Here is a 13,339-nt window from a genome sequence, read left to right as displayed (position 1 = left end):
CGCAGCATTGAATTTCTAAGAAAATTTCAAACGAGAACAATGTATCACAACATATGGTTTATATTTCACAAAGTGAAAGTGAATTCATAATGGCGGATTTCAAGATGATGTCCATCGATATCACAAATCTTAAAAGTTTTTCCTCCTCCTGTATTACCAATTACAATGTTATTTTTGCAATTCTTTTAAACTGTTGCCTTTTATTTGAGTGTTTCCACACTTTTGGACCACCCTGTATATCTTTTCCTTGTAATTTTGGTAACTGGACTTGGTTTCCTTGCTCTCTGAATGTTCCAAATGATCACATTGATCAAATCCTGGTGTTCTAGTATATCAATATTGTTGGTTTTCCCTGAAAAGTAAATGAAGCACAAACACATACACGAACACAAAAATAAGTTCTTTTATTCTTGCTACATTATCTCCTCATAATCTATATCAGAAACAGGACTGGGTATAGTTTGAATAAAGGAATTCAATGCAAAACTGTTATGGTTCTGGCTTCTCTAGGATCAGCACATCAATGCCAGTGTCTGGTTAACTTTATTTTCCAGTGTAGTTTTGTTACACGAAGTTTTCTGGAGGAAAAGTGAGTGCAATTATCCTCAGCCAAGTCTATGAATAAGGTTGTGAAGTTTGTAATTTAAACAAAAAAAAAAAAAACGCAATCAAAATACTTTTAAAATTTGCTTTTATTACTAAGAGAACAGCAGAGAAACAAGAAAAGCATAGCAATTTTTAATCAAGCCTGGGTCGTCATCTTAAAAGAACCATTACTTCTCTGATGTAACAGCCATTATTTGGGACAAGGCATGGGCTTCGAGTTTTTGCAGCAGAAAGGTTCGGGAGAAGATAGCCCTGTGTACATCCAGCCAGTGTTGCACACATTGTGGAATAGAGCCATCTGAAACAAATATAAATAATAATTTATTATTAGATTAATGTGTATAGAAAAACCTATTCATAATATAAAATCATTTTTACTTTCGAGCGAAGGGAAGAAAGTATAATGATTGTGGGGAAAAAATGGAATTCGAGATTTCAACAGATTTACACGTTTCATAGCACCTTCATACCGAAAAATGTGATTTTTCGATGTCTTATATCGTTCAAGGTATCGAAACCAAATTTTAAATTTAAGGTTTTTACATGATTCTCCAGTGGAAGAGATTCTAATATATATATATATATATATATATATATATATATATATATATATATATATATATATATATATATATATATATATATATATATATAACTATTTTAAAATTTCCATAGATCACTATTTCATTAACAACCCCATATTACGATACAAGTCGTTCCTCTGGGAAAAATCCAGAAAGGGTAGTTTACACTTGGGTTAATTTCGTGGATGATTTTCTAAACGATTCAGGGAATTTTCTTAATATTTCATAAATAAATGTTCCAATAAGGAACCTACAGCCCGTCTCACACGGATTTGAACTAAGGCCTCAATCTATGCTACAACTTAACAGTGTTGTTTAACTCAAACTTTCATACAATTTCTTTTATCCTGGGGTGATGTAGGAATCTCAGACGATCCTTAAAACTAGGTACGTCTTACCAGCAGAGCCTGTCGTGGTCGGTGTATTAAACAGACAGAAACACTTGAAGAATGTGTTACGCACAGGGCAATCAACTGTCGTAATTGTATTATTGTTTATCTATTTCAGAATATGAGTTCATCCGAAGATGAAATAGCCGTAGCAAGGATATCTGCTCCGTTGTTGAGACAAAATCCGCCCTCCCTTCCCCCCAAAAGAAACGAGAGAGAGAGAGTAAAGAGGAGCTGCTGGTCAGGGAGTGAATTCTTCGCTTCAATAATGCACAGTAAAGCACCGTATTTTCAATGGTGAACAATGAACTACATACAAAAGATCCTCGTTCCTAAAAAAAAAAAAAAAAAAAAAAAAAAAAAAAAAAAAAAAAAAAAAAGTGGACTATTCAGAATTGAAATACGCTATTGGATTAGTAACTCCGAAAATTCGGCAGCGAGATACGGACACGAGAGAGTCTGTATCAGCTGAAAAAAGGTCTGTAGATCCTTGTATCCACCAGATTGTAGAACTGAAAATCAAATGACTTGTCCGCATATGTAAATGAGGACAGTTATCAGGCGCGGAAAGCTAAAATAAAGAAAGAGCCATTTTCTAGTATAGGTACTGAGTGTATCCGCTCAGCTCACTACCAAAAAAGTGCCTACATAACCCATAAAGTAAACTACTGCGCCGCGAGCTCCTCTGATGCACTACACCCGGACTTTCTGTATTGTGCCAGCATTGCAGAACTGTTCCCTAAAATTGCACGAAGGCCACACAACATTGATGACAATTAACTCCCATTGTTTCTGTTTCCGGTGCTGGTTTACTTTTCGCGTACCACACCTGAATTTTATGTTTATATGTGTAGAATTACTAGTGTAAATTTATTACAAATGCTTTACGACGGATAAAATAAGTGAGTTCATATGAAAGATGCCCGTATAGAAACTAATTTCCACCGGCGATGAATTTCTGCACAAGTGTGCAGAAGTTGTATTTTGTTTATAAGTGAAACGCTACTAGTATGAAACCATGCAAAATGCTATTGAAACTCGTATCATTACCAAAACCCATCCGTTTCCACTACGCTCGCTTATGCGGATACCCACCTTTACTGACGCACCCCCTCGCTAACACTCGGGCCCTCCAGCTTCGGTTAGATAGCATTCGTGCTTTTTAGTGGCGACCTAGCGCAGGTTGTTTTGTGTTTTTTGGGCTGTAATTTTTATGCATGCATTCGGACGCTGTACTTATAGGCAAATAGTAAAAGAATTATAATTTTTCAACAATTGCTTATGATACCCCCTTGAATTTTAACTATGCATTGTGGATATTTTATGTCGCCCAGCACAAATCGTTTAGAAAGCAATAAGAAAGAAATAAGTGAAGGGATTCTAATTTTTGAATAATTATTTCGAGTGGTGCGCCCAAAGTAAACCTGGACGCTTTTTTAAAATGTTACAGTTTTTGGTATACAAGATGGACAACATACTTAAATAACATATTTTTATTCTTTTAAAAGATGTAATTACATTTGTTCACACCTATTGTGTTAGGGGGACACTACTTACTTCACTGCATACCTTCTCTATGGTCTTTATTCTTGTAGTTTTTTAAAATAATATAAATCGTGCTTCACATTATCTAAACATTTATATTCTTCATATGATTTTATTAGTATTTTTAATGTTTCTCTTGGCCAGGTAGCATTGTTTTGAAATTACAGCGAGAAATAAAGTTAAATGTCGTCAGGCGCTACACTTTTCTGATTGGTAGTTGTATGGAAGTCCAGAAGAAAATAAGAACTGCTCCTATTTCTTCCAAGTCAGGATCCAAATAAAGACAGCAAAAAATTTCAACCTGATCTAAGGGCAAGTTACCTCTCACACGATCGTTAAGTAAGGTCGTGAGTTTTAGATCGTGAATCGCAGCCTTACTTCAGTCCCGTCTGAGACAGGCTTACTAATTAATTAACTCTATGGCCAATTGAATTCGGAGGTTCAATGCCGCGTTCACAAAAGCTCTTCATTAACTTCTGTCCTTAATTAACTGGATCCAGTTTCTACTTTATATTCCTATTTCTGCGAGATCCATCTTAATATTATCCCCCTATCTGGACCTAGGTCTTCCTAATGGTCGTTTTCCATTTGAATTTTCAGTTAAAATTTTGAAAGTGTTCCTATTTTCTTCCATTCTGGCTACATGATATTCTTACTTGAGCCTTCTAGATTTGATGAACCTAATGATGTTCGGTAAACGATATACATTAAACAGTTCCTTGTTCTGAAGTTTCCGCCATTCCCCATTCCCGTTCTTCTTAAATCCGAACATTCGTCTCAGGATTTTCTCAAATACTCAGTCAGCGTTTTTCCCTCAGTGCAAACGACCATGTTTTCTCAATCATACAGCACAGCAGGCATTAGGGCGGGAAATATTTTTTGTTCTACTCTCGTCCCAATGTGACTCCAAAGTACCTATTTAAAGTGTTGCCTGGGACAGCCTGGCGAGCAGTGTGTCCACACTTGGTACAATTGTGCCCAATTCACACCTTTTTGTCATTCATCGGCCCGTTGGTACCACGCATCGAGATAATATAACGACCTAGAGGTACCCTAACCCAAGATCTTTGATGGTATCGAACTCACATATATCGAATCGACCCGCCATATTATGTACGGAAAAAGAGACGTTTTCACGTAAAGTTTAATAATAAATCATTTTTGTGTTATTTGTTGATTATCTGTGTTCCGAAGAGAAATTTAGGGCGAATGAAATCAGCTTTCTTTGGAATTTCATAATATTTCAAAGTTAAGTCATTTTCTTCCTTCCCTTAAGTTTAATTTTTAAATCGATAATAAAACTTGGTTGTGTACTTGTAATAATACTGGCTGAATAGGCATATGCATTGTATTTACACTGTCGAAAGGCTCGTAAAGACTACTACCTAGAGAATTGTCAAATTATTATTAAATTTGCTTCTTTATTAAACTGTATGCTTATATGAGTTGTTGGTAATTTTGCCAAAATTATGTAACCTACAAGTGTTCTATGACACCTTGGCAACGCAACTGTATGGAGAAGGCCTACTTTGCCTACGTTAAAAATTGCCAATGATGTCAATTACTGCATAAAATAATTTTCAGTCACTGTTCAAAGGAACAATAGCCCTATCAATTATACAAATCGTACGTCATTTATCGATATTCTGTACAAAAAGTATACAGTGAAACCTCTACTAACAGACACCTGTGTAAAGCGGACACCTCCCGTAACGGACATATTTTGTAATCCCCAAACACTGTAATAGAAAAAAAAAACATATTGGCAAACCTCTCTAAAGCGGACACTCTCTAGTACGGATACGGACAGTCTTTTGTGTCTTTTATTGGTATTATTTACCTCCGTATTACGGACACTTTCTCTAGAAACAATTTGAAAAGTTCAGTAAAAATACATTTTTAGTAATTCATACATGTGTCACCAAGGGAGCATTATGACAGCCCTTTGCTTTCTCAACTGTCTGCTTGCAATCCAGACGAAGCGTCTCTGTATAACAACACTCTCATATCTCTTGCTTGCATCCCACTCCCACCCAAGCTGTTTTAGACACAAAAGTGATTGATAATTGACCACGTTTGGAATGACATGTTATTCTACTGTCTCGCTGGAATCTCTAACCAAGCAAAAGACAAGTTTGGTATTTTTTGCCCGCAGGCACGCATATTGTCCCAAAAAAGACACTACTAGACTGTAATTAACTACAAATACTGAAAACGTAGTAAAGTGATAAGTGTACAGTGCAGAGAACTATAACATCTTATTTCCATGTTATCCCTCGAACGGGAGCAGGAAAATTCGGTGTAATTAAAACTCGGTGTAGGAAGATTCGGTGTACGGAAAACTCGGTGTGGGGAATGTTAGGTGTAAAGAGATTCGTTGTAGTAGACCGTAGGATTTATGAAAAACTCAACTTTGAGGATAAATGAGCGTATTAGTTTTAAGTTCAAACTTTGTGTAGAACGTACTTTTACTGTCTACTATAACAAATTTTAAAAAATTGTGATCGTGAAATAATTTGAATTCTAGATTTCGACGGATTTTAATATTTCATTACTCGTACATGACGAGAAGTTAGTTTTTCGATGTCCACCCGTATGATTTAGCGAAGCATAGAGGCCACTGCATTCAATATACCAGCATTTAATTTGAAACTCAAGCTTTTATTCTGTTCTAGAATTTTCGACTTCCAAAAATAGAGGTAGGTTACTGGAGGAGTAAAGTTTAAAATTGAAGATTAAAAAAAGAAAAAAAAAACAGTTCTAACGATTTTATTTATATTTTATAAGTAAATGTTTAAATTTAAATTCTTCAAAATCTTCATAATTTATTTATTTATCATATGTTACTCATAATTGTAAAAATAAATGCAACTAAAATGTCTATCTCTGATTGGAGAAGAAGTCAATAAAAAGCCAATAGGATTACAATACTTGTTTAGCTGTACTTAAGGTAAAGAAACCGAAGTGTCTGATTGGAGAAGAAGTGAATAAGGAGCCAGTAGGGTTACAGTATTTCTTTACCTTTTGCTTAAGCTCAACAAACAATTGAAAAGGAATATATAAACAAGCTAATGGTTTGATTTCTGCATATTAACATCAACCTGTGGTTAAGGCGGACATCATGAGTAATTGGTCCGATGCTTCCCTGTCTTACTCAGAAGCTATCCTGTTTCCTGCAATTTATTCACTAACGTCCATATTATGTTCCTGTCTGGGGCAGAACATGAGGCAAAGTTGCGTGTAAATGCCCTTTGCGTAGCAACAACAGATCCCGTTCTCCAAAAACTTTTTAACGATAAAATCACGTTGCTCCAAAGAGTACATTATTGTAACTGTGTCCTGATCATATTGATACAGTAGCACAGCATAATTCTCAATACAACGGCCCACTTTCCTGTTTCTTATTGACCGTTGCGAGGGTGCCATCTAACGAAGAAACTCACATCTCCACACCGCACCTCACCTAATTCCAATTCGGTACAGTGGTGAATATTTGCTGTTTTTCTAGAGGTGTGGCCGATATTACCCCAAATGAATTTAAACCAGTAAACATAGTTCCATAAATCTCCCAACGTTCCTTGATCATTTGCCACAAACCGCATGAAAATCGGACTTCAGTTAGAAATTCTAGACCCAAATGAAATCCGTGAGTTTTAAAAGAATCACCTTGTATATGTTTTATGATGCACTATAGGAAAGGTGTTTTAGTTGTTCCTATAACTATTCTCTGAACTTATAGTTGTAACTGTTTTATTTCTGACAAAAAGTGTCAGCTTCATTGTGTGATGAAAACTAGTTTATAATAATACCCGCCAAAGACATGAAAGAGGTATTGAACTCAAGACCAAAAAAAAAAATCTTGAAATAGGTAACATATTCGTTACATTTTATGGTTTTCGTTTTCACAATATGAAGTGTCGTAAATTATCGTAAGTGGTAATATTCAATACGTATTACACCGAATCTACCTTACACCTAAATTTCCCCACACCGTATTTTGTGTACACCGAGTTTTCCGTACACCGAGTTTTCTTACACCGAATATTCCTAAACCGAAATTTCCTAGACCCCCTCGAACATAGAGTATTTGATGGCGGAGGATAATGCGGGTACAGTAACATTTTGACAACATTCGTAAATATATGATTCATGCAAAAAAAATATTTGTTTCGAATTGCATATCACCTTGTTTACTCATTTACCTAAGAAAATATTGAAACCTCCCTAAGGCGGACATTTTTTTATTCCCCACGGCTGCCCGCTTTAGAGAGGTTTCACTGTATTTGCAAATGGGTTCACCTTTACTTTACCAGACAATTCTATCAAATTTAAAATTTATATTGACATTACTCAAGCAGACAGTTCTACAAAATTTCGACATATTTCTTACATTTTCAGGATAGGTTAAAGCATTGTATGTCTTTTAGCAGAGCATGCATTAAATGAGCAGTACCATTACTACGACCAGATTGACTTTAGGACAGATCTGTATAATACGGAGTAGACGTATGGCATAAACGCTATAGTGCATAAAACGGAACAAATTTGTTCTAGGTGGCGACTGAAAAGAACAAGTGCTATGCAACCAAGTTAGTCAGGAGCTCAGCAGGGGGCCTGAGCGATATGCGATGTGGTGCGTGCGTAGGGAGCAGGCTCGTCAGTGGCGGAGGGTATACGCATAAACAAGGATAGTGGAAGAGCACACACATACAATACTTTCACTATCACTCAAAATTCATTTCAATGTGATATGCACTGACGGTAATTACTTATATTCATACTTCCATTCCTTCGCGAAAAATATTTCACATCGTATTTTATCTATAAATTTTCATAGTACACATATGTTGAGCTAGTTAATTATTGTATGTGTAAATGTGCTCTTCCATTATCCTCATTTATGCGTATGGCCTCCGTCGCTGACGCGCCTGCTCCCTACTGGCGCACTCCCTGGCTTCCGCTCGGGCCTTCTGCTGAGCTTCTGACCTGACTCGGTTACATAGCATTCGTGCGTTTTGGTTGCCACCTACCACTAGTTCGTGTTTTATGCACTGTAATTGTTATGCCATAAGTCTACAATGTGTTTATACAGAGCCCTCCTGAAGTCAATCTACAAGTAGTAATGGAGCTCCTTATTTAGTGCATGCTCTGTTAAAAAAAAAATACAAAGCTCTAACCTAACCTGAAAATGTAAGAAATGTGTCAAAATTTGGTAAAACCGTCTGCTCGAGTAATGCCAATATAAATGTTCAATTTGGTAAAAACCGTCTGCTAAAGTTCATGTCCATATTTTGTAACAAACATAGTTTAATTTTATTCTACCTTTGTATCCATTCACGCACGAATGGATAAAAAATCGATAATCGAATTGGATACACTAACACCATTTTGGTTATCTGATGCTTGTACATTGTATACAAATCGAGTTCTGATATGTGCGTTTTGTTTCTTTACATCTATCAGCTCACGTATCAGCTGACTGAAACTTGCGGAATACGCCACCTTACGTAGGAAAAACTCGAATCGAACGCTGCAATTCGAGAATACGCTCGAATCAATACTGCGACATAGGGAAGGCACCTCTAGGTTTATATATGTACCACGCCAGCATTTTCAGCCCCCCCTTTTTTTTTTTTTTGAAAAAGTTGGTGCAATTCTATCCAATTCAACATCATTTAACACATATTTGTCACATTTTCAAAATAACAGTAAAACTTTTCCTACATCTCACGTTATTCGTACTGTGTGTTGGACTCTTTAAAAAAATGTCAGTTCACTTACTTTATATTCTCACAATCCTTCTTCGGTCATGAAATAAGCTAAAATAAAGTGCAATAATTTATACTTTTAATATTTTATTATAATGTACTAGCAGCGTTCACCCCGCTTCGCTGCGGTCACCCCGGAACGCAATAAACTTTGTTACTTAGATAATTTTTACTTTTTCGCTTTCAAGTGATATGATAAAAACCATAGAAGATTGCAGTAAATGTTAACATTATATCGCCTGTCATTTATGTTAACCCGCCCCGCTTCGCTGCGGTCACCCCGGAAGTTTTCGCTTTCAAGTGATATGATAAAAACCATAGTAGATTGCAGTAAATGTTAACATTATATCGCCTGTCATTTATGTTAACCCGCCGAGTGACACGGTCATGCGGGTTGCATATAAATACGTTTATTTTTACCTATGATGAACTAACAAAGGATTTGTACGTTATGGACACTTGAATGGTCAATTATCTCAAGACACTGGTAATTAAAAATTAAAGTGATATGATAAAAACCATCTAGGGTCCAAATCCTAATAACCCCCCAAAAATAAAAGAAATTGGTTCAGCCGTATTAGCGTGATGAGGTAACAAAGGATTTGTGCGTTCTCTTTTATATATAAGATTGTTTCCACACGAACTCGGAGATGATTGATTTCTTTCTCGTTTTATATATTTGTTCATATAAAGCCATAATACCGTTTTGGTTTATTGGTCACTTTGAAATGAGGGGTGTAGATGAAAAAGTGGCAATCTCCAATTTTTGGAGAAATTGAGTTAGAGGTGGGACTGTATTGTTTTAAGTGTCCCCGACCGAGCGGTGAAGTCTGTTTGGATCAAAACCTACACCCTCCCAGTAAACCCCCCTATTAATTAACCTACATCCCCCCTATTAATCGTAGAAACATAGTTTGTACCTCATTGGTTTTGTTATAAAGCAGTCTCCAAATGTAGCACTCAAATTTCCCTATTATGTACCAGAAGCGGGAAAATCCCGCCCAATTCGAAAAAAGTTTTTTTTTTTTTTTTTTTTTTTTACAAGAGAAAATTGTCCTTTTGCTCTAAATTTCTTCCCTCAGGAACATTTACAGACATATAGAAGTGGTACCGTTGGAAACCTACTCTTATTTGGAACAAAGCGAGATACAAATCATGGTCCTAGAGTAAATAGAAATGTGCCAGGAACTTTTCCAATGTTTGAATTTTTGCTTTATTTACACATTTTTAGTCAATGAGTTTAGTAAAGTGCCTACAGTATTATCACTATGTGTCCTAAAATAATGCATCGTACCTCTTTCTCTTCGGTGTAAATCGGCCTTTCGAACGATATAACGTGCATATCTCTATCGTGCACCTGAGGGGAGAAAATTTCCCCAAAAGGGAAATGTTTGTGAAAAAATATCCACGTTCATTTCCTAAACTTGCAATATCCAATTTTGAAACAGTAATTACAAAAAATGAGGGTCTTTCTCTGGGAAAAATTTATGTTCAACCCTCTAATATTGCTACGATCTACTATGCCAAAAAAATCTGTTCGTTAAAATCTTATGGAGTTTACGAGATATCAATCGCTCGTCCTGAAAATTTCGGCCGAGTGGAGATTGCCACTTTTGCATCTACACCCCTCAAATAGAGGCGCGTTTGGTTTCCTTACAATACATACCGAAGATAATAACTGTTTTCCCTTTTAATTTGCGGCCTCTGTTATACTTCCTACGTGCGTGAAAAGTTTCGTTTACTTCCACGGTTGTTCCGGATTCTCCTATTTGGATGTTTCTAAAAAGTGCAAGAGGGGGGTGGCGGACTTCTAGACCTTTACCTCTTTTAGTTTCGTGTTATAGAGCCATGTATTGCACTGGTATAAAATAATGAATTCAGCCCTTTTTGTTTCAATTTGGTACTACTTTTCAACCTATTCTAGAGCTAGGACTGTGGCAACACTGCTGGCGAGTAATGTTGGCCGAAAAGTGGTGTTGATTACATCACCAATACTAATAAGAAAATTAAGAAGGTGTGGAGCCTTTACTTTTACACCAGCCCTTTAGCCTTCTAGGCCTATCCAGAAAAGAAAGAGGTATTTACTTTACTTAGTAACATTATTAGTTTTGTCATGTGAATGTAAGAAAGATCTCAAAGATATGAAAAGACAAACTGTTACAACAAATCTTTCTACCAGTAGCGGCTCGTAGTCTGTACAAGCACCGGTTGCAATGTTGCAATATAAAGGTATGTAGGTACGCGCAAGTGTTCCCCTCCCCCAGCATTCTTGAGTCTTATCCAAAAATATTCAGGAAATATGAAGAGGAAAGTCTTTTAAGCTCTATTTGTATGTTATTGATTAAATTATTTCTCTAATATTGATTTAATGTACTATCAATGTACGTTTATACACTATTTATATACAAAACCTCTACACTCATGTTATTGAACACGAGATAAATCGAATATATAGTATGTGCTGTAAACCATGGATGATGGCGTTAATCCGAAAAGAAGAAAAAAAGCAAGAAAATTGCATGCACGCAGTTAAACAAAAGTATTTAATTATATAAACTATGCATTATTTTAGAATGGAAGGTCCATCTTCTCTTCCATCTTTTGGGCTTCACATTTTTCTATGACTTTATTGAAATCTGAAATGCTGCTCGCCAAGTTTCTCTGAATAGAAAGCATCGCTACCGCAAATATTTTTCGCTTTATTTTCTTTAGGGTCCAGAAACACCTCTCTCCTCCGACAATATGCATTTTGTTAGCATTTCTTTGTATAAATATACGGTACAAAAAGTCCATTTTCAGAAACCACGTATTTTTGTCTGTAAAGAAGCATGAAATCTAAGATGTTTTCCTTCGAAAATGGAAAAAAAATAATAATAAAGTAGTTTAACATTCCAGCAAATTAGGCTAAAGAAGACAGATGAGTATTGGAAGTGAATGATTTGATATTAATTTATGCTCTCCGCCGGAAATCGAACACAGAATCATGTGCACGAAAGACACAGAGCTAGGAATTAGACCAGTAGTAAGACATTTTCTTCTTCGAGACTCGATCGACCCCCCAGAATAGGATTTTTTTTTTAAATAAATCTTATCCCAAGAATTTTCACCTTTGTATTATAAATGTTAAATAAAATCTATTGACTTCGAACGACCGCCCCCCAAACTTTCAGCCTGGATCCGTCCCTGCTACCACCAGAATTATATTTGTTCTTTGCGAGTTTGTTTTGTGAATAACTTCTTTCTTCCAAGCGTCTGTATCTCGCTCACCCTATCAATTGAGTCAAGCGCTGCTAAGCGGAGGAATTCGTAACTATTACAGAAGCTGACCAGTTGCGGTAAGAAAGGCAACCGCATGAGACCAATAGGGGAAGATAGGAGCGATGCAAGAATAAATCCACTTCCCCATGTTAAGAGATAGGAGCTCGCTGCCATATGCTCAATGTTACTGCTTCCAGTGGCAACGTTCGCTGCCACCGGAAATATAAATCTCTCTCTTTCTTTCCGTTTTTTAATTGACTTTTTTTCAGAAATGCATCAATACTGTTTTGCGCTCAAGAGCAGAGGTTTATTTTTTACTAATACACTACTTTAATACTTAAAAATAGTTTTAGTATTAAAAAATATCCGGTTGCACAACCATGCAACATATAGTACCAGCCGCCGCTGCTTTCTACGTACAAACTTGAGAAGTTTTCAAAGTGATGTATATGACTTAAAAAAAAAACATCATTTTAATAAGGTTGTACTGTACATTCATGAACAAAAGTTTGTTCATTTTCCATGAAACTCTTCCGTTACGTAAATTTTGAGTAAAAAGTGTAACTTAAAAGTCAGTTTTGCTTTTATAGTTGCTTATACTATTTGTTTTATATTTTGAAAATACTGATTTCATTGCCAAGTAATGATAGTATCTGTTAAGCCTCCAAGGAAACTCGTTTGTATTTTTCAAATTCTAAATATTAATTGTATATATATATTCTTTTCTTAAAAATTCTTTTGTGTTCGACGAAAGTAACCTTGGAATGCATTCTTAGAGTTGGAGATGGATTTTGAAACCATTGGCTCTTGCTCATGTTAGCTTAAAACAATCTCACATAGGGAAGCACCTTTAAAAAAAAGGAAGAAAGAAAAAAATCCATAGTTCAAAAAATTCATAACTTTTGGGAATATACATTTAAACATTTCCTTTAGATAAACTTCACCGGAAAGCCTTAAAGCAATCACTTGCCATGTTTGATAAAAATCAAAAAGTGATCGTTAGGCAGTTTTTAAAAGATGTGATAAATTTACTTTCTTGCCTTGTCCTAATTTCAGCCCCACAGAGAAAGTGAATATCTTATGTCTCTTACAGAATATGTTGTGTTACATACAAGTCAGAAATTTTACACAGTTTACTGTATTTTTTTTTAACTGAACAAATTAAAAATTCTTCCTCTCCTTCTCGACC

At 35.8% G+C, this 13,339-nt stretch overlaps 1 protein-coding gene across 1 annotated transcript in view; it reads right to left on the bottom strand.

The window, feature by feature from the left end:
• Window positions 1–674: 674 nt before the first annotated feature.
• Window positions 675–13,339, bottom strand: part of LOC145669188 (uncharacterized) — a 49,684-nt gene continuing 37,019 nt past the window's right edge. Inside the window, exon 5 of the mRNA XM_081737513.1 lies at window positions 675–904. Coding sequence (XP_081593639.1) covers window positions 797–904 — 108 coding nt within the window. The 3' untranslated portion in view covers window positions 675–796. The remainder of the gene's footprint in view (window positions 905–13,339) is intronic.

The sequence above is a fragment of the Thermobia domestica genome, chromosome 13, assembly GCF_964235325.1.
Source record: "Thermobia domestica chromosome 13, izTheDome1.hap1.1, whole genome shotgun sequence".
NCBI lineage: Eukaryota > Metazoa > Arthropoda > Insecta > Zygentoma > Lepismatidae > Thermobia > Thermobia domestica.
This window is presented reverse-complemented; position numbering and strand designations above follow the sequence as displayed.